Consider the following 24,108-nt stretch of genomic DNA (forward strand, 5'->3'; position numbering starts at 1 on the left):
TCTATTTAAACACACTAAGGGAAAAAAAAGAAAAAGAGATAACCACGAGATAAAGATTTACAAATTGAGAGGCCATTTGTAATTTTCGTGAAATATGCTTCCTCAAATTGAAATTTGCCTTTTATTCTAGAGGACCCCATAAACCCAGAGTCCCCAGTCTCTCTCAGAAAAAGCCCTTGAATAACAAACAGCCTCCGAAACCCTAAAAATTATACCCATTCCAGTCAACTTCCCCACTCGACTCTACACCTGAAGCAAAAGCAATGGCGAACACAGCATCTTTGGACGAGGAAACTGCAAAAAAAGTCATTCGTCAGGTTCCCTTTTCTTGGCACTCCTTTAATCTTGCAATTTCTTCGTAAAAATTGAATCTTACTTGTCAAACGAGTATAAGTTTTGATTTCTGAATTGGGAAATTTCAGGTAGAATTTTACTTCAGTGATAGTAATCTTCCAAGGGATACTTTTCTTAAGCAGACTCTCAATGACAGTGAAGATGGCTGTATCCTTTTCTTTCTCTGATGAACCTAATGTTATTGTTTTCTAGTATAGCTTGTATACCGTTCTTCTTGTTTATAATACTTATGTCTAATTGCATGGTTGGTTAGTTCTGTTGCAGAATCATGGAATTTAAGCGTCTGTAATATGTAAAATTAATCAGAGCAATGTTCTCTCTTTTTTTTCCCCTACATTTAATTTGGTGTCTTAATCCGGATTCATTTAAAAGATTTGAGAATGTGCTGAGGGAGAAAAGCCATTTGCACGCATGCAAGAGACCTCACGCAGAGTAAATATGAAAGGAAAGCATTTGCTAAGAAGTGATTCTATTTGTTTAAACAGCTTCATCCTTTTCTTTTTAAGTTGGATCTTTATTCTAGTAGGTTAGTGCAATTTAGTAGATGCAAGGGACAGTTTGTATTTGGTGCTAATTGGGGTTGCTGTTTTCCTTGACTGAGAGTATAGTGGTTAGTTTGGCTCTAATATGTTCGTTCTCTCGGATGAGAACTCATCTTGGCATTGGAGATGCAACCCCTGAAGATGTATCTGATGATACAGTACACTCTGTCGCTGAAACTCTGAGGACTTCTTGTTTCCTTAAAGTCTCTGAAGATGGTGAGATTTTATCGATTGTTTTGCAATGCTCTTTGTTGATGTTTATAACATGTAATTAACCGGATAACACAGCAGGTCCATGTTGGTCTTGGTATTTTTCTTCTTAGGTAAAAGAGTTGGTAGGGTAACTGAACTCGCAAAACCAGAGGAGGTTATGGAGCAGTTGGATGTCAGAACAATTGCAGCATCTCCGCTGGAGTATGATGTGAAGATTGAAGATGTAGAATCCTTTTTTGGCCAGTTTGCTAAGGTACTTTCCAGATGGAGTATTCAGCAGTGACCACCCTATAACTTTGCCTTAATTTCTGGAACACCCTGCTGTTTGGATTCTATTTTGATATTCATTATTACTATAGTTTGTTTGAAGTATGATTTTTTGCTGTTTACAACTTTAGCAAAGATAAAAAACTGTCTATTCTAGTTCTAGTTTCATCATGTAAATTTATAGATTAAAAAGCTTTTTTCCTGTTTGCAGTATGTATACATGTTACTTGCCTACTAGCATGTCTGCTCCACAAATAGACGCTCATGCTTGTAGAAATACCATGAAAAGAATAAAATCACACCTAGAATGCTGAATCGTGCATAATTGTTGAGGTGGAGAGGCAGGAGAGATTAGATTGATCTGCATTTTTATCTCTTGAAAATGGAGAATTTACACCTTTATGGGCAGATTTAGCTCCACCTGTCAGCAAACCATAAAGGAGATCAATGTGATTTGCCACCACAATAATACATTCCAGGAGGAAAAGGTTTATATTCTTAACCAGCCATGTTGGCTGCTTGTGTTAAAATATTGGAATTGCAGAAATTCGCTCTATTGAAGTTTGATTTCACTGTAAAACTAGACCTGAGTTGACCATTTGGAAAGGATAGAAGGCTTTTAATATAAAAATTTGCTCCCTATAAGGATCTTTCTTTCCAACTGGATTAATTCTAGTACTTCTAGCTTGGCAACCCCGAGTTGCTGGTTTTGTTTGCATTTTTGACTTTTGTCCTAAACCTAGGATGATAAGGCCATATTCTGAGTCTGAATTTGTGGTCAACTTGTTGCTTTTTGATTTTTTTAACACTGTTAGCCATTTTGGTGAGTATACAGTGAGTGTTATCTTGTTGATTCTGGAGAGTCTTAGTTTTTATGTTTATGCAGATTGTTTTCACATTCATAGTGATTTACAGATATGTTTTCTTAGATTGTATTTGTTTCTTGGTCAGGTGAATAGTGTAAGGCTGCCTCGTCATGTTACTGATAGAAGATTGTTCTGTGGCACTGCCTTGATTGAGTTGTCCTCAGAGGAAGATGCTGCAAAAGTTTTAGAGCAAAGCTTGGTTTATGCTGGGATGGAACTAGAGCTAAAGCCAAAGTAAGCCATTGATGGCTTTGAGTTTTACTGAATCATTATTTTATAACATACTTATAATGAAACCAGTTGCCAAATGTCTTTGTTTCATGTTATCCTCTTCATTTTTTTAAAAATTTGTATTCTATTTTTTTTTTTTTTTGTGTTTATAATGTGTTGAAAAGAAATGGGCTTATATTGCTTTAGAAAGGTGCGTAAACTTACTGGTTGTAATCAATGCCTTTTTTGAGGGGAAGATTATGTTATTTGCTCATCTGGAGGAGGCATGCTATGCAATGCCAGGTCTGGCTAGTGGGTATCCACATTGATTACTTTCATCTGTTTATAATGATCATCTATATTAAAGAGGGTCACATGGTTGTAGTAAATTTGGGGGTGGTGTATGAGAGGTATCCCTAAAGCTGATGTCTTGTATTGGCTGAGAATTTTTTTTCGCTAGTAATGGTGAAGTAACTGATTTTTTGATTAAGTTCTACTCCAACTCTTTATTACCTTGGGATAATCAGTACTGCTACCTGTGGTTCATCCTTTAAAGAGAAAAGTTTTGCAGAAGAATCTCTTCATATTATGTCCTTTAAAATTATAATGTTCTTATTCAATGTTATTTCAACACATTGGGATTTCTATGAATAAAATTCTTTACTTTTATGGTCAAGATTTTGACTAGATGTATACCCATTACTTTCTGCATAGAGTAGTGACATCTGCACTTGGTTTTTCATTAGAGGGACTCCGCTGGCTTCTTGTTCTTCTGCTAGAAGTACAAAAATGGTGGAATGCATTGGATAGAAACCAAGTGCTACTGTTATCACATTTGAATAAATATTCAATCAGTTGTATCTCATAATATTTGGTGCTTTTGAACTGTGCCCCGGGTGGAAAAAAAATACACACAAAAAATACCAGACTCGCAACAAACACACATACACGCGCACACAGATGCTTTTGCAGATCCAGTAATCATTGAAGCTTGTCAAATTAGTCATTTTGCATATTGTGGGAAAATAATGTTGTATTTGTACGTACACTGTTGAAGACATTATCCTTGTCTCTGGCCAGAGTATTTAGTAAACATGTTATTTGGAGATGATAATTTTTTTTTGGAGATATCTGTGCAACAACTTATATATGTATGGAACAAATGTTTTAGGCATAACTCACATGCTTTATTTCTTCACTTGATCCAGGAAGGACTTTGATGCTGAAAGAGCCAAGCAAGAAGAAGATGCAAAATCTCGTTCTCATTCTGCTTCAAAACTCAAAAACAATCCCAAAGCTGAAGAAGAGTGAGTTTTCATCAGTAATCTTTTCTGGTTTTAATAACATCAACAGTTATACTTAACTGATGGACATGGTCTTGGCAGCTATCCCAGAGGCTTAATTGTTGCGTTTAAGCTCAAAAAGATTTCAGTTGAAGGTGCCATGGAACAGAATGGTAATCATGAGTCAGCTGCTGATGATGTCAATACTTTAAACTCTGAAGAAGCCAAAGGTGATGCTGTACAGACTGCTGATACAAGAGATGAGCAAGAAAATACGGAGGAAAATGTTGAGGGCGGTAAAGAAAAGGATGAAGAGAATGATGGTCCAGAGAATGAACTCCAAGCATCTAGTGATACGGAGAAACCTGGCTCAGCCCAGAAGGACAAGCGTGATTCAAGTGAAGAAAAGTTATCTATTGCTTCTTACAGGGACAACAAGGATGTAGTTTTGCGTGAGGATCTGAAAAGTGTTTTTGGTAAATTTGGCACTGTCAAGGTACTTCTGTATTCCTTGTCCTCATTTGGCCAACTTCTTTGGGTTCCTGTGTCTCTTGCTTGTATTTAATGACTCTATCATTTAGTTGTCTTTGTAGCTTGTTTTTTTTATTAATAATCCCCCCCCCCCTCCTTTTCTTTGCTGAACTTGGCAAGACCATCATGACTTGTTATTGTGAAGTTGTTTAACAGAATTGTTAGTGAAACAGCATCCATTTTTTAGATGTCCAAAAAGTACTGGTTTCAGTATGCCTGAAAGTGAATGAAGGTAAAAGCATGTAATTTGGACTTGCATTGCTTGTTCCGTGTTGAAAATTGGATGGTGTGGAAGTGAAAAGGATGTCTGGGCAAGATTTTTTGATATAGAGCTTGATTTTGTTTACTTATACCAACTCAGTTCCTCGTGAGACCAAACATACACATATTTCTCAAAGAATGTGACACTCATACAGGACGTAATATCAGACCTGATCAGATATCTAAAGTTAGACTTCGGGTGCATCTGAAATCCCTACATTCCCCGCGTATTTATGACTAGCCGGGATGGGTTTTATTTGAACGTCTGGAATCCCTACATTCACTGTCTAATTCATCAATGAAATAGTTTTTTATTTGTAGAAAATTTCGTGTTTATGTAAGTTGACTAGTATTATGTATGTTCACATGTTCTTAAAACCTGTATTTGCAAGCTCCTGTCGACAGAGCCTCGGGGAGGGGGAGGGATTTTTTGGAAATTGGGTTCCTGTGCATTAGCTATACTGAATCCAATTTGGCATAAGTCTACTTGGGACCTAGGGATGCGACGGCATTGGTGCACAGGGAATAGTGAATTTTATTTTATCTTTTTGGTTTGGCATACATCTATTTAGAGTGTTATTCATGCATTTTCTCTTATTTCTGTTTTGTAGTTTGTCGATTTCAAGATTGGATCAGAATCAGGATACATACGGTTTGAAGATGCAGGGGCAGCTCAGAAAGCACGTTCTGCAGCTGTTCTTGTTGAGGAAGGTGGTCTGATTGTGAAGAATTACATTGCTACTTTAGATCCTGTAACTGGTAAGCATATTGATGTTTACTGGGTCTCCACCGGCTTTTGCCGGTTCAATTAGAATTTGTTACATTGTTCTATTGTGTTAACCAAGACTTGTCTTGGTAGCCGAGTCCCTCGCTTGTATATGCTGCTTGCTATGTCCAGTATCTTGCCGAACTTTATTTGTTGGCTGCGTGACCATGTGTTCCAAGTATTCCATATCCACTCCGTTTCATTTATGCTGCTGTTGTTGCACATAAATGAGTACTAGTCTTGAGCAGGGGTGCATGATTGGCTTCTTATTTTGTTCCACTGGCACTGGCAACTATACCAGTAGTTTAACCAGAATGAAAAACAAGGAAACAGTGCTTACGCTTGCTCAGAACAACATGATTTTTTTTTTTGTTTGGGCTTGTACTTATGCTGCTGTTTAACTTGAGCAGGTGATGCTGAAAAGGAGTACTGGAGTCTACTCCGCAATAACCAGGACAGATACCGGGGAAATGTCAAGGGAAACCGGGGAAGGTAGGGGAAATTGCTGGTTGCCATCCTTTTTCACTTCCTTTTTGGGACCTTTTCATCGTTGAATGGCTTCTAATCTTATCTAGAGCTCTTCATTTCAACCTTTTAATTTCGTGCAGGGGAGGGAAATTCAACAGAGGTTGGAAAAACTCTCGCGGTCGAGAAAATGATTCAGCTACTCGCCCTAACAAGTTCCAAAAAGTTGGGGCGTCGTGAGAGATGAGAGGCTGGAATATGGCCTCATGAGTTTATAACAACAGATTAGTGATTTACCAATTTTAGTTTTACTCTCTTCCATCAAGCCTTAATGTTTCTAAGAAGATTGTTTTTGTTGTTCCTTATCATTGTTTTTTGCTGTCTTATGGGAATTTTTTACAGTGGAATTATATAGAAATTAGACCATAAACTGCAGAAGCAAATGAAAATCCAAGCCACAAAATTGCCACAATTTATGGCGGTCTTAATTGACCTTCATCGATGGAGTCTATACTCACATCGAACCCCTCCCTTTTCCCTTAGACTAGGTTAGATTAGGTTATAAGACATCTATCGTTGCGACAAAAAAAAAAATGAAAATCCAAGCCGACGATGTTGTACCACCGACTTCTTTTAGAGCCACAGCTCTGTAATATTTATTGAGACATTTCCCTTAATTTACACAATTTGCTGACTTATCTTGGGTTAAATAAATAAATTCTGTAAATTCACAAAGTCCCTTAAATGTTTAACATGTTGATCAAAATTCCTTGCCAAGTTGAGATAAAACATTTGATCATTATTAGCATACATTTTCCACCATAACAATACATTGCACAGACCAATGAGAAAAAAGAAAAAAAAAGACAATCTTCAGTCCTAAGTTCCTATGAAATGGCTGTTGAGCATGGTTTTGACTCAAAACTTTTGAGTTTTCCTGCTGTTGTGAGTAAAAGGCCTTCATTTTTAATGGATTCCGTTTTAATCCCTCTCTTTTTCCTCTCTATTTGTTAAATTTCATCCCTAGAAAAATTGAAAGAAAGAAAAAAAAATCTCTGATGGACTGTTGGTAATATGCAACGAATGTCAATCGGCAGAACTTCATATTAGTTTTTGTCAATTCACAAACATCCTTGAAGATGTAATACATTGATCAAATTTCCCAGTTCCTAGGTTGAGATGAAATATTTAATCATTTTATTAGCATATGTTTTCCGGCACAAACCAAACAAAAGAAAATTAAAAAGAGAGAGAGAGAGAGAGAGAGAGAGAGAGACAATCTTCAATTCCTAAGTTCCATGATTCGTGGAAAACCAAACAAAAGAAAATAAAAAAAAAAGACATTCTTCAATTCCTTAAGTTTCCATCAATTAAACCGTATGGTAAATCACCGGTCCGTGGTCAGTCTCATGAACCAGACCAAACGTTAGTACTCCTGTCTCCTGATAAAACAAAACGGGGCAGCTCAAAAAATTGTCAAAAAGTCAAAACTTTAACGTTGGCTCTCTCAAAAATTCAAAAATATTCCTAAAATAAACCTCCCATCAACTCCACGTGGCCAAATCTCATCCGTCAAGGCAGCCATCGTCAGCCGGTCATTTAACCCATAGGGCTTAAAACTCCTCCCGTCCCGACTCCGCCCCTTCCACATTTGAATTCTCCGGACCGTTTTTTCCCCATTTTCTCTGTCTAAAACCCTTCACTCTCTCCCCTCACTTTCTCTCTTTAACCCCTTCGCCCCCCCTCATAGATCTCTTCTTCTCAATCCGTTTTTCTCCACACCTATACATACAGCTGTATGTACGTAGATAGCAACAATTTTGAGATCTGCGATGCGCGTTGATTTGATTGGATCATTCGGGATTCTGGGTTTCTGCAAGGTTCGATTTAATTTTCTGATTTCGGTAAGTTTTTGTTTTGGGAAATTTCTTTTCTTTTCTGTGGTTGCTCAATATTAGCGGGGAATTGAATTAATGGGGGGGTTTTTGAGAATTTGAATTTTTACCTTTTTTGTTTCCCTTAATGTTGCGTTTGGTTCATAGCTTTTGATTTGATGAAAATTTCTTGTTTTAGTTCATTAATTGTTTGAATTCGTAGCTGCAATCCAAAATACTGGTGATTTTAGCTAAGAATCTGAAGTAAAGCTCGAATTCTGAAAATCTGTGGTTTGAATTTCTTGTATGGTTTTTCATTTATTAAACCCTATTTTTTTTTTAAAAAATAGTTGAATGCTGTTTGGAGAAGATGAACATCTTTAATCTAATTCAAATTAATGTTTGTGAAGAGTCAAAATTTCTGAATTTTGTTTAATGGAAATTTTCATTATGATGGGATATCTAGCGAAATTTTCAGAATTGTGAAATGTTTTTAGAAAGCAACACATCTTTTTTTTTTTTTAAATGTATTTATTTGTTGATTCTGATGTAGTTTGTTTAACTGTAACTCGTGTTGTTGGCTTTTTACTGCAGTTATTAGAAGGAGGAAACTTTTAGGATATCATTTCCATACCTTTTCTTTGCCTCTTTTTTGGGTTCGGTTCTGACTTATGATTCATGAACATGATTTAGCCTCTGATTTATCCTGCAAAGTCTTTGGGTGACCTATAATGCATTGGGGGAGACAGTCTGGGGACTATTGCAGACGTGTGGGAATTGGGATATGCAGATTTGCGCCTTTGTCAATCAACTATGGAAAGTGATAGGACAAGCACCACTCGTTCAGACGGAGGAAGTGATAGTCTACCTAGAGTTCGACCTGCACATGGGTAACCTCTTTAAATTTTTTGAAACATCAGATTTTTTAATTGAATTAGATTTGGCCTTTCAAGTTTGCTAGTTAGTTTGATATAACTAAGGAGTTCATTTATGTTGACCAAAAAAAAAAAGAGGAGTTCATTTATGTTTTCTTGCCAAAGTCTGTAGTCATGTCTGGAAATTAGTGGACCTTAGATAGCAATTTTTATTGGTAGTCAAGTTTCCATATTCATATACTTGGTGTTCATGTTGGTGATTAGTTATGTCTTCATCAAAGTGCATAAGAAATTCTATACTCATTCTCTGTATTTTGCTTTTGAACTTTTGGTCTTGCACAGAATTCTAATTTTATTTCACTTCTTTTTACCACTTCTATTGTTTGCTCTTACAATGTGTTACTGCATAAGTTTGTATGATAGAGAACTATAGAATGCAGTTTCATTATGGTCTGATGCTACTGAATGGTACTTGTAACAATGTGCAACATTTTATAGGAGGACCAGTGGTCCTACAAGGCGCTCCACAAGGGGACAATGGACTCCAGAAGAGGTAAACATTCATTTTCTTTCATACATTAGTTATGTAGGATCAGTCTTGGTAACTTTCTGGACCCTTGTTTCTAGAAGATTTCTTATATTAAAGATGGCGTAAGTCCCTCATTTGCAGCTTCAAGTTGCTAGTTTAATCAATGCGATCAAAACCTTAATCATTGTGGATTACTAACAAGTTTGATGAAGTTTACCTCTTCAGTGTGCTCTATTTCTGAATATCTAATAATTGCATGCCTGGAGCATATTTTTGACAGTTTTCACTTTGTCACTGTAATTCTTCCTTCTATTCTTTGCTCATTTTTTCTGTTCTGATTGATGAATGAACACCTAGGCTGCATAATTGAAGTTATTTTTCTCCTCTGATTTCTTCAATTATGTTCTCTTTTTTCCACTATCAGAAACTGCCAAGTTTTTCTAAGGACGGTTTGATTAGTAGCTTGTTATTGAAAATATCTGAGAGCCATTTTATGTCTTAAGATTGGCTTCCTGTATGCACGATATAGCACTTAGTATACTAAAATGGGCTCCCCACCGATAAGGCAAAGCTTTTGCTCTACCTCCTGGGGATTATTAAGGGCGCCTTTTCTTGTTTGAGCTTTTGCTTTTGCTTCATTTGGTCTCTTTCTGAACCTTTGTGGGCTTAAAAAGAATATCCCAGAAAGAGTGAGGGTCTCTCGGGGAGAGGCTCAAGCGTCAGCCTTCCTTGACTTGCTCGAAAGAGAGAGCCAAAAACATTTTCTTATTTATGCTTTGAAGTGTTTAGCTTTTTCAGAGCCTCGCCACTTGTGACTTTATGTGTGGCAAGCATTGAGATTGTTGTTAAAGTCACCTGCAAGAAGCATCCCTTGCAGATTTATTATTCTTATCATTCTTGCTCCTATTTATGCGCCCACCCTTCCAACCACCCACTCTAAATGCATATTGGCATGAATAGCTTTGCTTTTTGTCAACTCTCAGTGGAAACTAGCAATGCTGTAACCATTAACCAAGTCTGGGCTTTGATTGATGTATTTTCTTAACAACATTTTTACCTGCAGGACGAGATATTGAGACAAGCTGTACAACGTTTCAAAGGGAAAAACTGGAAAAAGATAGGTACATTGTTTCCTGTAAATTATATGCGCCTAGATGCCTAGTGCCTAAAAAGCAAAAGAAGTATGTATAAGGTGTTGCATCTTTTCCTATCCGCTATCCCATTAGATTTAGTGGGTATGCATTGGGAAATATTTGATAAAGCAGGATAATCTAGGATATTGTAAAGAAAAAGAGAAATGATTATTGATCTCTTATTGACAAGTTAAAATTCTAAATTAATTTTCTATTACCTATTCCTTCATCAACACTTTTTAACCTTTTACATAATAGAATATAATCTGCACAAGGAATGTAGAAAAACCTTTTAGATAGTATTTTATCAAGGAAAGTGGGAAACATGTTAAGAATGAAGCTTTGCTTTATGCAGCGGAATGTTTCAAGGATCGGACAGATGTGCAGTGTTTGCACAGGTGGCAGAAGGTTCTCAATCCTGAACTTGTTAAAGGTCCATGGTCTAAAGAAGTAAGATGCTGTTATTTTTGCTTCCTTGGAAAGTTGGGTTTGTTAACTGTCTAAAATCCATGTTATTCATCAACATTCTGTCAGTTTTAAAAGTTTATGATTGTCAAGTAACCGTTTCTCTAAATGCAGGAAGATGAAATAATTATTGAGTTGGTGAACAAGTATGGGCCAAAAAAATGGTCCACCATTGCACAACATTTACCTGGACGAATAGGAAAGCAGTGTCGGGAAAGGTTAGCTAGCTGCAAATATATATTAGGTTACTTCTTACTTTTCCAGAATTTCTGCTTTGTGGAATGCTTTATGTCTTTCTAGAGTTAAACTAAGTTAAAAGCGAGGAAGCTGCTTTTGCCTTTTCATCTTGATTACCATGTCTCATCATGTTTCCTTCAATTTTGTATGTCTTCAAAATGGGAAAAATTTGATGTTGCTGGCTACGCATTTATGGAAGAAGCTGTATCCAGACAAATTTATGGCAGTCTTTTGGGTTCTTATGATAAAACTATTTCATTATCCTCTCCAGCCTGTGTCATTTTTTTCATTGAATTGTCCTTTTGGAGGCTATGCAAAATTTTCTCATTTCTGGTTCATTGTAACTTATTTTTACAGGCAAAATATTGACACAAGGATTCAGTTTTGTGATAACCTGAATGTTGCTTTCTCATTACATTGAAGTACTTTTTATGTGATGAATTTGGATCATCTTTCTTAGAACTGTGGATTGGCTACTTTACCACCTTTCCTGTTTGAACTACTAGTTTTGCTTTTAGTAATTTGATCAGTCTATTTAAGTCTCTAAGAAGATAATTTCGAATAATGTGGTGGCTGTCAAGTCATCTTTTCAGTTTGGGGACCATATTTACTGATAGTAATTTGATTAGTCTATATGAGTCTCTAAGAAGGTGCTTCTAATTTCTTCTATTTACATAGTTTATTCTCTTCTTTTCATTTTATTTGATAATTAGATGGCACAATCATCTTAATCCTGGGATCAATAAAGAAGCTTGGACACAAGATGAGGAACTGGCTCTTATTCGTGCTCATCAAATCTATGGAAACAAGTGGGCAGAGCTGACAAAGTTCTTGCCTGGAAGGTACTTTCTTTTACTTAGAGGGAGGGGGAGAGGGAGGGGGAGGGGGAAATATGCATTTCAGTAGCCTTTCTGGATGTTATTGCGGAATTCGATGCTTTACCTTGTATCTAATCCATCTTGGGTTTTATGATCTTGAATTTGTTTTGTTTGCATGAGTTTACATTGAGTTTGACCTTACTGATTTTGGGACTATGTCTCTATGATTATCAGGACAGACAATGCAATTAAGAATCACTGGAATAGCTCAGTGAAAAAGAAGTTGGACTCCTATTTGGCATCAGGATTGCTTGCACAGTTCCAAGGCCTGCCAAATGCCATTCATCCAAATCAATCCGCAGCTGCTGCTTCTTCAAAGACACAGCAGAGCAGTGAAGATGATAGTGTTCCCCGAGATGGTGGAGAAATGGAGGATGTTTCACAGTGTAGTCAGGGTTCTACTGCTGTTGGATGTTCAAGCTCTACAAGTGAGATGGCCAACACAAATGTCTATGCTAGAGAAGACTGCTTTGAACATAATTTGCAAGACTGGGATCCTTCCATAGGGAAAGATTGGCAACTTACCCAGAATGAATTGCCGGACATGTCTTCATTGGATTTAGGGCAGGAAGCTTCTGGACAATTTATGCTATCTTCATCCGGGCAGTTTATCCATGAATTAGTTAACTTTCCGCTCCAAAGTTCTATGGGTTTAAGTAATTCCACTTCCATGGTAAACATGGTCTTGGGTTCCGATAAACCAGATCAATTCTTAACCACTGAAGTTGGATGTTCTAGGATTGTGTACCCTGAAGTCAGAAATGATGGTTCTTTTGCCCCTGAAAGTAGTCCAGTTAATGAAGCAACAGATTCTCTGCTATACCAAACATCAAGCTATCATGTAACTTTCCCTTCTCAATCCTGCAACCCTTTGCAATCTGATGTGCTGGGAACTTCATTTGGGGAACCATTTTCAGTACCTTCACAACTGCCTTCTGACGATGGATCACTTATATTCAATATTGATCCAAATCTCTTCAATGATTCTTCAGTCGGAAACTCAGAAAAGGAGTGTGTTACAGGTAGATATGATGGCTTTATCTATTGCAATGACTCTGGTGGTTCTACTAATAATCATACTGAATTTGGGATGCTAGTTCAACCAGTGGAGGGAAAGGATTCTGCAAAACTTGTTCCTGTTAATGATTTTGGCTTAACACCACCAAAGGACATTCAGACTTCTCCACCTGTGGAAGAACACCCTGTCATATCTGATGAACAGAAGGATTCAGGCGCTTTGTTTTATGAACCCCCACGTTTTCCAAGCCTGGATGTCCCATTCTTTAGTTGTGATCTCATTCAGTCTGGTAATGATATGCAGCAGGAGTACAGCCCTCTTGGTATCCGCCAGCTCATGATGTCTTCTGTGAATTGTCTTACTCCATTTAGGTTGTGGGATTCACCATCAGGGGATGATAGTCCAGATGCTGTTCTCAGAAGTGCAGCGAAAACATTCACGTGCACACCATCCATATTGAAGAAGCGGCATCGTGATTTGGTGTCACCCTTGTCAGAAAAGAGGTGTGAGAAGAAGCTGGAAAGCGATGTAAATCAGGAGTCATTCTCTACCTTGACCAGAGACTTTTCTCGACTAGATGTTATGTTTGATGAAACCCAGAATGAAAACCAGTCGATGCTTTCTCCAACAAACCAAGGAAGCAATTGTGAAATGTTGTTAACTGAGGATAAAGAAAACTTAGTTCCTGCTACCACAGAGGGAGACAAAGAGGATGTAAAGGTTGATTCTCCATCTTCGGCAAATATAGTTTTGGAGAAACATACCAATGCTAATTTTCCCCTAGACAAGGTGAGGCAACAGACTGGTGCAATAGATAGTAAAAGTCTTAACAAAATCACATGCACTTATTGAAACTGTGAGAATTGAGTTCTTTCTAAGTTTTGTAACATTTCTTTCAGGTGAGTTGGTTCCATTAGTGTAGGCTGAAAATGACACCCACCTAATTTTGACCCTTATCTAATATAGCATTTAGCAGATTGTAAAAATTTGGATCTTTAGTTTGTTAGACAAATGATTACAGTCAAGGGGTGGTCAGTCACCATTTGTACTCTTAACCTTCAAATTAAACTCTTGTTAAAATTGGTTTCAGATGAACCCCTTCTTTTCAGGCTAGCTGGTTTTAGGAAATAGCGCATATATTCTAGTTGATGTGCCATATTCAGGAATTGACTTAATTATTCTTTATACATAACTTTTAATTTTTTCTTAATTTTATTTCCTTTGTCCTCTTTTTACCCCTTTTTTCTTTTCATGTTATTCAGATGAACCAGCCGTCTGGTGTCCTTGTTGAACATGACATGAACGATACTTTATTCTTCTCTCCTGACCGATGTGGAACAACAAGTGATAAAGCATTTGGTCTGAGTGCTAAAGCATGTGGTAACAAGTACTCTGGAAGACTAGATGCTGGATTGCACAAAGGAGCAGCTTCATCAGAGACTCGATGTTTGTCTATTGTTTGTTCACCTCGGATATCTGGAAAGAAGGATGGTCTTAATGTGGTCACCACTGCATCAATGCAATTAGCTTCCTCATCAACCCCGATGGGGAAGAAGGTTGAAACTTCAGGGAACATTTGTGGTGTTGAAAACATTAGCATGTACAGTGACTGCAGCTTTTTACTTCTGAATCACTTTAGTTTCTTTTATTAGCCTTCTGTACAATTAGCTGCACCTGATTAGTAATTTTGTTTTCTTTTTTTTTTTTTCCTTGTAGATTTGGAGAAACACCTTTTAGAAGAAGTATAGAATCTCCTTCTGCCTGGAAGTCCCCGTGGTTCTTTAATACTTTTCTGCCAGGCCCAAGAGTTGATACAGACATCACAATTGAGGTACTAAACATTCTGAGAGATAGTTGTTTTGCACCTTTGAGTGGGTGCTTTTAGCTGTTTCTTTCCCTTTTTTTTTTGAGTTTGGTCTTGATGGCTGAAGTATTACAGGATATTGAGTATCTTATGAGCCCTGGCGACAGAAGCTACGATGCTCTTGGGTTGATGAAGCAGTTGAGTGAGCATACTGCTTCAGCATTTGCAAATGCACAGGAAGTTTTGGGGGATGAAACTCCTGAAACCATACTGAAAAAAAGCAGCAAAATCCTGAATGCTGATAAACAGCAGAACGACCTTTTGAAATGTCAACAGGAGCATCATTCAACCGTGGGATCAAATGTCATGGTATGGTTAAATTCCAATATTGCTGATGAAATTATCCCTTAAAAAAAAGGTGTGGTTTAAGAAAGTTGAAAGCATCTACCAACTTTTGAGTTTTTTGTCCACTCCACCACAAAATAAAACTATCCTAAGCTGGAGCCTCTGCTCTGTATAATCCATCTTCAGATTACTGCTTCAGCTGTCTTGGTATTCTCTATTACATTTTGGTCAGATACAAGAAGCACACTTGTCTTTACTGCATGCAGCCTCTAGATTCAACAGGAGCATGGATAGTACACTGTTATTTGTCCATTTCAAAAGCTTATATTGTATACACTGGCATTTGCAGACGGAGTGCCGAACACTCGATTTTAGTGAATGTGGGACACCTGGAAAAGGAGTGGAGACTGGGAAATTGTCAACAGGCGTTAGCTTCTCAAGTCCCTCTTCGTATCTGTTGAAAGGTTGCAGGTAATGGTAGCACTTGCAGGTTCCTGCAGAAGTGTATAGTGGCATTTGCTGACAGAGTGGAGAGCTCTTGATTTTAGTGCTGTGAGACACCTGGAAAAGGAGCAGAAACTGGGAAATTGTCGATAGCCATTATATTCTCAAGTCCTCTTTGTATCTGTTGAAAGGTTGCAGGTAGCAGCAGCAGCAGCTGGCAGGTTGTTACAGCAGTGCTTGCTGGTGTATAAAGTTGAAAGATGTACACAGTCGTGATTCTACCATTCTATATAGTTCCTAGAACCATATCTTGTTAAGATTAATGTATTTTGTGAAATCAATTGTTAAAGAATGTTCTTTGGCGTCCAATAAACAATGCTTGCACTTGAGTTATATGGACAAACTTCATCTTGAATAGGGACAACAAACAGATATTGCTTTGTCTTTTCCAGTTCTATTTTGGGGCTTGTCTGCCTGTGGTAATGTCAGGTTTCAGCTACAAATTGTCTGTCCTTATATTGCCTTGTCCATTGTGTCCCTTGCCATATTTGCAGCGGTTGAAACAAATCCTAACGTGGCTGCTTGCCTCTGTCCAAGTGTTGGTTCGGTTTCTAACTCCAGTTAGAAAAGCCTAACATTGCCACGCATCAGTAAATATCACCCAGTTTTTTTTCCCCCTTTTTTTGCTAGACACAATCTTTATATTCCCTCTGTCCCATTAAAAGTGTCATATTTTTCATTTTGGTTTTTCCCAAAATGTTTGTCACTTGCCACAAATGATTGTGTACTTTATCAATAATTTCCAAAGCTTACCCCTGTCTCACTGACTAAAAAGTATCCAAAAAGTCTTCTACCAAAACTTGCAACTTTGTTGTTCAGTTGATTGAGATGCACGCACTACTAACCATTTTGAAATGATTGCCTTTTCGTGTTTTCACGCTTTAATTCTAGCTAGAATAAGTCATGTGAACCAATAAATATATGGACTCCGCTGTCATGTTTTTTCCATCTATTATCCATCTTTTTGTGTTCCAATGAAGGGCAAAATAGAAAGTGCTGATGAATTCTTAAAAAATTAGACACTATTGATAATAAGTTGTCAATTTTCGGGACGGAGGGAGTAATTAATTATAGTAACAGTTGGAGTTTAATTAAATAGCATGCTTAAAAAACAAAAAAGGAAAATGATTCTTTATAAACGGTTAATCATACGTGAATGGCAAACACCAAGATCCACAAAGGGAGGTAAAAGGATTTGCTAGAGCTTACTCTCTTTAGCAAAAGAAGTTGTGATTAAAACTGTCATTTGTATTATATTATGTTTGTCTTTAAAAATAAAAGTAATGAAAAGAAGTTTCTTATGTTGAGATGGACTTGTGTAGAAAAACAGTCAAATAACAAGCTCAATCATACTCTTTAAGAAAACAGCAGCACAAAGATCTTCGTCAACTTCTGTGATAGGAAAAAATTGGCCTCAGATGCCATTTCATTTGATTGTAATATGTAAAGTAGATAGGATTAATTAAAATTATAAATGATGAATTCAAGTTATATACTACCCTTGCGACATATAGATACTAGATGAATCTTGTAGAGACAAGTTTTTTAAAAAATAGAAAAATAATGTTAGTCATTGTTTGGCAAAATTTGACACGCAACTCATTTAAGAATGTTACGTGAAAATTAAACTATATATTATGATTAGCAAGAGAGGTACAAAATATTCCTGGAGACTCTACGCATTATTTATAAATGCTTTGTAAAGGCTAATTTTATGTCGACGGAGAAAATAGGCGAGGCTTTCACATAACACAAAAGAAAAGAGAACAAAAAAGATCCCCTTTGGCCATTGCAACATGACGTCATCCTAAGCAAGGGACCAACCTATAGAGGACTTGAAGCTGCCAACTTCAGTGGAAAGTTAATTTCTTCGAAATTGTTGGACTTTCAGTGCAATATGGTCTATGGCTATGTTGCACATTCAAGAAGATGAAAGATCTAGGAAAGCTTAATCATAGAATTTGTTTTGGGGGTTTTATTTTTGTGGGGTTGGAGGAGGGGGGGGGGGGGGGGTTCTTGTTTTCCTAAATTCTTGAACTTGAGCTGCAATCAATCCAATGGGATTTTGCTGATCTAGTAAATGTAAAAAATACTAGCTTTGATTCATGAGTTTCCCCACAAATTTTAACTTTCATCCACATGTAGCCATTCGAGATATCTGAAGATCTCTGCTTGAATTTGCTAAAAAATTTCTAGTAAATGTGAAACACCAATACTGCTAGAAAATCTAGCTGAAGTATAGGCCGCAATTTCAGTCCCCAAGAAAGGGCTTGAGACCAAATATGGAATGTGTTAAAAGACGCTACTAGTCCAGTCACTTTCCAAGCATGTACTTAATTCTCTTTGCCAGATTGTTTTCCAGGGATTTTCATCTGGTTGAAACTTTCACTGAATATGGCAAGTAAACACCACAGAAGCTGCACATCAAGAAAACAACTATGCCATTGCAATTTTATCGCCCAAAAATCGGTTTGAGTTATGAATACAGAAGACTTTTTTTTTTTTTTTTAATCAAAAACTGAGTCAGACTATTACTCTTTTAATTTCTGCCGTTCTTGGGGTTATTATTATTACAACAAAATGGGGTTTACATAGTAACTTAAGGGGAAGGATGCTCAATATAGACGGATGGTAACCACTCTTTCAGGCAACTTTTGTAACTGCAGCATGTATTGCATCTGTAAGATGTGGAACTGTTCTTGAGCTCAGACCAGCCATGCTAATTCGCCTGCACAGTCAAGAAATGCGATGTTACGAGATGAAGATCTAGACTGCATAACGAGACTAAGTCGATGTCTCAAAGATCGAAGAAGCACAAGTGAAATGTCAATGAAAAGCAAGCAATATCATTGGAGGTTGAGCAGAATGTTGCTAAAAACTATGGTTTAACCTTCAATAACTCCTTGTTTGACAAGGAATTAGCAAAATAAGAAGGGAAGCTAAAAAGATCTACCTGTCTGAATGACCTAAAACATGTTTATAAATAATGAAATGCTTACATAGAACAAAACATGCCATGGGATGGCATTGTTCTTTTCCCATGAGAGAAGTTTTGAACTTTTACTTTCACTCTTCTACTTTTTCAGGTACTAGAAGGAATATGTTTTGAGTCCTAAAAGTGAGATTGTTACCCGTCAGATGTCATGTAAATGTGGTATTCTTTCCTCATGAAGGCGACCTGCTCGGAGTTAAGTCCAGTGAAGGTGAACATTCCAATTTGCTTGATAATGTGACTCCAGTCACCAGGGGTTCCTGCGAAGCAGGGTAATGCACAGTTATGCATCTTTTCATTGAAGAATGCAAATAATCTATATCATAACTCAAACAAGTGTAAAGACAAACAAATCTCCTGGAAAATTTTATAGAATTGGAGAAAAGCCCCCAGTCTGCTAATACAGTAGGCAGCATTGTTTTTAAAGCCATTCCAAATGCACCAGACAAAAAGCTAAAATTCTTAAAAAACAGAATGCAATTGGCAGCAAGATAAAAAAGGGCAAACCAAGGCACCACCAAGCAAATATAATATATTTACCTCTAGCACGTAAAGCATCAAATAATTGCTGGCGCATGCTGATAATGCGGTCTGCCATTGCTTTCAGCTCTAGTGTCCACTCATGGAACATGTTTCTGCAATCATAAAACTGAGCCTTTGAGAAATATCTAGAGGAATTTTCATACAGAAGTAAAAACTTTCTCCAGGAAATCTTTTAAGTTGGTAAGACATGGGACTAATCAGTACCTTAATGGCCTGCATCTAACAAATGCATGCTTTCCCTAGTATAAGAGAATGCTAAATGCATATCAAACAATTACCCTACCATAATAATAATTATTTCCAAGAAATATTTCTGATTGGTGAGACATTAAATTATTAAGCACTTTTTGCTTCTAATTGATCCATATTAGCCTGTCATAGAGTAGACCAGATGCATACAAACAAAATGCTACCTGTCCTTGAGTATTGTTGCCACAATAGATGCACCATGTATTGGGGGGTTTGAATACATTGGCCTAATCACCAATTTTAACTGGCTCTCAACTCTGCCTGCCACATCGGCTGCCCGGCACACCTGTAGATTTTCATATTTTAAGCAGTCACGTACAGGAATCTAACAATACAGATGGATGATGTGCTAATTTTAGAAAAAGAATGATACTTTGAACTCGCACTAGGATCTATAGCCATTATGTTCTAGCAATCAAAGGAAATACACTTCCAATGCAAAGTCAGATCAGACTTACAATGCTCAGTGCACCAACACGTTCACCATAAAGGCCCATGTTCTTTGCATAACTTTGAGCTACCAGGCATTCACCGCCATCAGCAACAAACATACGAACAGATTGTGCATCTGCATCCAGGCTTCCACTTGCGAAACCCTGAAATGTTCAACATGTATACATTTCAGACAATTACAAATGATGCCTAACAAAACACCTTTTTTGGACACCAATGTCATGAACTTGTGTGTCTAATATGATTTTACGTTTAGGCACGAGATATAGCCAACCTGATAAGCACTATCAAAGAAAGGTAAGAGTGCTTTAGATCTCATCAATTGTCTGATTTGTTCCCATTGCTGAGGAGTAGGATCCACACCAGTTGGATTATGAGCACATGCATGCAGAAGTACAATAGCCCCTGATGGAGCAGATTGAAGGTCTTCCAACAACCCTATTAGTTAACAAAAAGGATACTTTAAACTTTTGAACAAGGAGGCAGATGCAAATACAGGTATGAAAAGTGGTACATGTTTCATGGGTTTATTATCAGCAAACTCAGCACTATGATGCTGTCCTCAGAGAATTTCAACTAGTTTACATGAATCCTAACTCTCTATCTTACATGGTTATGGCTATCCCTGCATCTAATCCAAAACAGGCTTCTTGTCCTCATGTTTTAAATCTATTTCATTGTTCCTCCTCCTTCAAACTTCAAATTAACAGGAACAATACATTATTAATTGGTCATAGTGTGTATCAACAAAGTTGGTGTTTTATCGACAAATTTCCTGTTCTTAATCGCTCAACAAAAGCCCAAAATCGAGAAAATAGAAGAACAGCATCCTGTAGCTCACTAGATTATAATCTTCTTAAATGAGATGCTTTTCCTCTGCAAATATGACAAGATGAAGAAGTAACTAGAAGCATTCTCACATAAGAAATTTTCTAAGTAGAAGAAATTATTTTAAATGTTAAACAGAAAATCTGACAGAGCTGTGAAAGTTGATTCTTTCATTCAGCAACAATGATACAACACTTCAAATAGTTTACCAAAAGCAGGGCTCTTCATGAGATGGTGTAGACCGTGGAACTTTGCCTTGAGGAATCAGTCATTTAACAGAACAAAGAAAGTAAGAGGGGAATAGTTGTTTTCTATGAAAGGTGCAGCACTGTTTATCCAAATGGTACATTTTTATTCCCCATGTGAAAACATTACCAGCAGAAAATAAATCACAATTTCCCAATACTTTCACATTTTTAACTGACAAAAGACCATTTTGAGCCAGTAAGAGTTCACTTCCCCATTAGCTATTATCTTTTGTCAGCTGTTCTAAAACATATGCCAAATCAAACTAAATCATTCAGTTACATCAAACACATATCTGAACCTTGAAAGTTGAGTCCACGGGTAGTTGGATCATAATACCGGTAACTTTTCACAGATAAACCTGCCAGAGTGAAAACTTTTGGGTGGTTTCCCCATGTTGGAACAGGAATGTATATGGTCCGCTGCAATGAAATCACAATAATGCCGGTAAAAAAGAACAGTAGAGAATAACTAGACTGTTTTTGTTATGGAAAAGTAGAAAATTTTAGCACTTTACTTCATGATAATGTCGTGCCAAAAACTCAGCTCCAACCCTCAGTGATCCTGTTCCAGACAAGCACTGGACAGTAGTAACCCTGTTATCTTGAACAGCAGGGCTGTTTTCAAGGAAGAAAAAAGTCAGAAATGATGTTCAACCACAGTATGGACTTAAATAGCAGAAATTATGCAAAATAAGATTCTATGTAGTTTGTAACATCACATACTCAACCAACTCTAAAAGGCACATTTTTTTTAAAGGTTCATCAGACACAATGCCCTTCCAACACAGGTATCAACTAAGACTAGCTCACAAGAAAAACTAAAAGTTTCTCTTCTCTCTAAACAACTTTTAACAGAACACGTCTGTTGGATTGATCATTTACAGATTTCTGTCTACCAGAAATGCATTAGTTTTCAAAGATGCCAATGCACAAATTCAAATTACTTCCTGCTTATCTGCATGAGTTCTTGGCCAATCATTGACATTAAATTTAGGCATTAAAGTTCATATACATAGTCATTGCCACAAAGCTTCATAATGAACTATAAAAGATACTACTACATGAGTTTTCCAATAATCTATAGAATGGTACAAACTACTATACTTCCAATCATTAAGACAACCAAACAGACCAACCCACCTGTCTTCACATCCACTATAAAGGAAAAGAGCCTCGACTCTAATTCACCATTTCAGAAGAATTGGATTTTCACGCAATTCTAACTTGAAATGGTGGTTAAAATTGAGAACAAATTCGAATTATTCATCCAGAAAGAACATTATGGGAGTTAAGTAGCCAAAATAGAAGATCAGAAACCCAAAGTTCAAGAGTTTATTTAATTTACTATTTGATGATTTACCTGTCAGGACCGAGAATGAGCTTGGCACTCAATTTATTGAAGTCTGCCAGCCCCACAATTGGCAGATATTCCTTAACACGAGAGCTGCACATGATTTAGTTCTCAATTACCTTCTTTAAATGAATAAACCAATTGACTTCCAGAAATATCATACATCACACCTGTCATTAACTAGTAGCTGTTCTGCCTGTCTAACAACATTCAGAACGAGAGGTTTCCCTTCCTGTTGAAGACATCAAAATAAGATTAGGATCACAGCTATGACAAGGAGATTCTACACAGCTGGCTCACAATGGCATTTTAGCAACAATAACCATTCAATTACACGCCACATCATAAAAATCTACATGGCGTCTACCCAACAAAATCTCCTAGTATGCATTTCGGGTAGTGGGTGTGTAAGTGCAAATATAATAATAATCACTATTTTGGTAGTTAAGATGAAAAATATGATTGCTAATACAAAATGCTAAAGGAGATCAGGGTCTACACTACTTGGATCCAAAGTCTTTTCAATTCCCAGTAGTACATAAGAATCAAGCAACAACAGCGTAACCAAAAGAGATCTCACCTCAGTTCGGTAAGCGCCTACACCCAAGTTCAACTTCACAGGGCTTGGATCTTTGTTGTAAGCAACAGTTACCTAATTACAAAGATATGAAAACTTTCAGATAATAATACTTCCAAAATCTAAAACTTATAGCAAGAAAACACAATTGCACCAGCAAACCATGTAGCACTGCATATAAGAATTCTTCTCTTCTTCTCTTTACCTTTCTCCAGGTTTTATTGAATCTTATAAACCAAGAACTTTTCAAAAAACAGCGGAAAATACCAAATGATAAACAGCTAGTTTGTGCTAATTTAAATAACTAGGGTGAACTAGAAAGTGTTCAACTTGCATAACCTAGAATTTATGCGCTACGAAGTTGCAAATAACCCCAAAGTTTTCTTTTTGGAGTGTTACTCCACTTTTACCAACCATGATAATATGCTAAAAGGCTTAAACACATGTTAAACTGCAGAGACTGCAGAACTGAATAGAACAGAAAAAGAGATTGAGAAAATTTCCACATCCAAGTTAAATTTTTTTTTAAACATCTGCACTTTCTAGGTTGTAATTAAACCTCTACCAGAAGTCCAAATTCAATATCAACAACTACAGAGAAATATAACAAATTCAAACACTATAACAGTGCAATCTTTTTCTTTTCCATCATTTCCCTCACAATTTTGCTGATATAAAGATAAAGAACACCCATAAAAAAAATTCCATTTCTATAACATATCAGGTAACACAAACATAACACGATCTCTATAAAGACCCTGATACAGAATTCAAAGCCACGATCTTTTCCATGTTTTCCCAACTGGGATTTCCTCAACTACCAAGAAATTTAGTAATCCCAAATAATACTACAAGTATTTTCAGTGTTTTATCCACCTATTTATTATATCACGAAAAAAAAAGAACGTAAAGAGAAAAAGTACCCCAAGAATGGGATCTTCAGGGGCCTGAACAATATGGGCAAAAACAGAGCCACCAGCAGCAGAAGTTGGTGAAGCAGAGACAACAGTATTGCTCTCCATGGCTGATGATGAAGTTGATTGGAGGTGCTTGGCAAGAATCCTCAGCCTCCGATCGGTAGAAGAAGAAGAAGAAGAGTTGTTCAATAACTGATCAGCATTCATATCAGTGAACGAAAACTTTTGCTGGGAATGCCTTTTTGTTTTGTTTTTTTTTTTTCCTTTTTTTCTTTCTTTTGCCTTTTTTGGGTATACTTTTGCGCCTTCTTTTTCTGGTTTAACTGTTGAGCAACGGTGACGGTGCCTTAGTTTAGTTGTTCAAGAAAGCAACGTCGTAGAGGTGACGTGGCAAGTGACGGTCTCCAAATTTGATTTAATCTTGTGTGATGAAATGACGTGGAGTATTTGTCTTTTGGACTGGGGACCCCACTCCGGGTTGTCAGTAGTACTCCCTCCGTCCCACTTTGATAGTTCTGGTTCTTTTTTCA

The 24,108-nt window shown here is 37.0% G+C and overlaps 3 protein-coding genes across 5 annotated transcripts; 2 read left to right on the forward strand and 1 right to left on the reverse strand.

Moving 5' to 3' along the window:
- Nucleotides 1–167: 167 nt before the first annotated feature.
- Nucleotides 168–6,230, forward strand: LOC113779208 (la protein 1). The gene is made up of 10 exons (XM_027324723.1): nt 168–317; nt 423–501; nt 963–1,112; nt 1,220–1,362; nt 2,328–2,476; nt 3,661–3,759; nt 3,838–4,231; nt 5,139–5,286; nt 5,704–5,785; nt 5,902–6,230. The coding sequence occupies exons 1-10, from the start codon at nt 264–266 to the stop codon at nt 5,996–5,998; spliced, it is 1,395 nt and encodes a 464-aa protein (XP_027180524.1). The 5' UTR covers nt 168–263; the 3' UTR covers nt 5,999–6,230.
- A 1,192-nt stretch (nt 6,231–7,422) lies between these two features.
- Nucleotides 7,423–15,876, forward strand: LOC113779207 (transcription factor MYB3R-1-like). Of its 3 annotated transcripts, XM_027324722.1 has the most exons (13): nt 7,423–7,662; nt 8,326–8,522; nt 9,006–9,060; nt 10,100–10,157; nt 10,525–10,619; nt 10,749–10,852; nt 11,585–11,713; nt 11,924–12,771; nt 12,847–13,556; nt 14,030–14,367; nt 14,484–14,598; nt 14,707–14,940; nt 15,266–15,876. In XM_027324722.1, exons 2-13 carry the CDS (start codon nt 8,446–8,448, stop codon nt 15,389–15,391), a joined length of 2,889 nt encoding a protein of 962 aa, XP_027180523.1. In that variant the 5' UTR covers nt 7,423–7,662; nt 8,326–8,445; the 3' UTR covers nt 15,392–15,876. The 3 variants fall into 3 exon arrangements, with proteins under 3 accessions (XP_027180523.1, XP_027180521.1, XP_027180522.1); XM_027324720.1 differs by having other exon boundaries at nt 11,924–13,556; XM_027324721.1 differs by having other exon boundaries at nt 7,423–7,638; nt 11,924–13,556.
- Nucleotides 15,877–17,838: 1,962 nt separating this feature from the next.
- On the reverse strand, nt 17,839–23,874 carry LOC113779533 (aspartate aminotransferase, cytoplasmic). The gene is made up of 12 exons (XM_027325126.1): nt 23,585–23,874; nt 22,665–22,736; nt 22,255–22,316; nt 22,094–22,177; nt 21,249–21,348; nt 21,033–21,153; nt 19,932–20,095; nt 19,663–19,800; nt 19,369–19,490; nt 18,953–19,047; nt 18,552–18,672; nt 17,839–18,148 (listed from the first exon to the last, which is right to left on the reverse strand). The coding sequence occupies exons 1-12, from the start codon at nt 23,783–23,785 to the stop codon at nt 18,064–18,066; spliced, it is 1,365 nt and encodes a 454-aa protein (XP_027180927.1). The 5' UTR covers nt 23,786–23,874; the 3' UTR covers nt 17,839–18,063.
- Nucleotides 23,875–24,108: the final 234 nt, after the last annotated feature.

The sequence above is a fragment of the Coffea eugenioides genome, chromosome 8 (assembly GCF_003713205.1).
Source record: "Coffea eugenioides isolate CCC68of chromosome 8, Ceug_1.0, whole genome shotgun sequence".
Taxonomy (NCBI): Eukaryota; Viridiplantae; Streptophyta; class Magnoliopsida; order Gentianales; family Rubiaceae; genus Coffea; species Coffea eugenioides.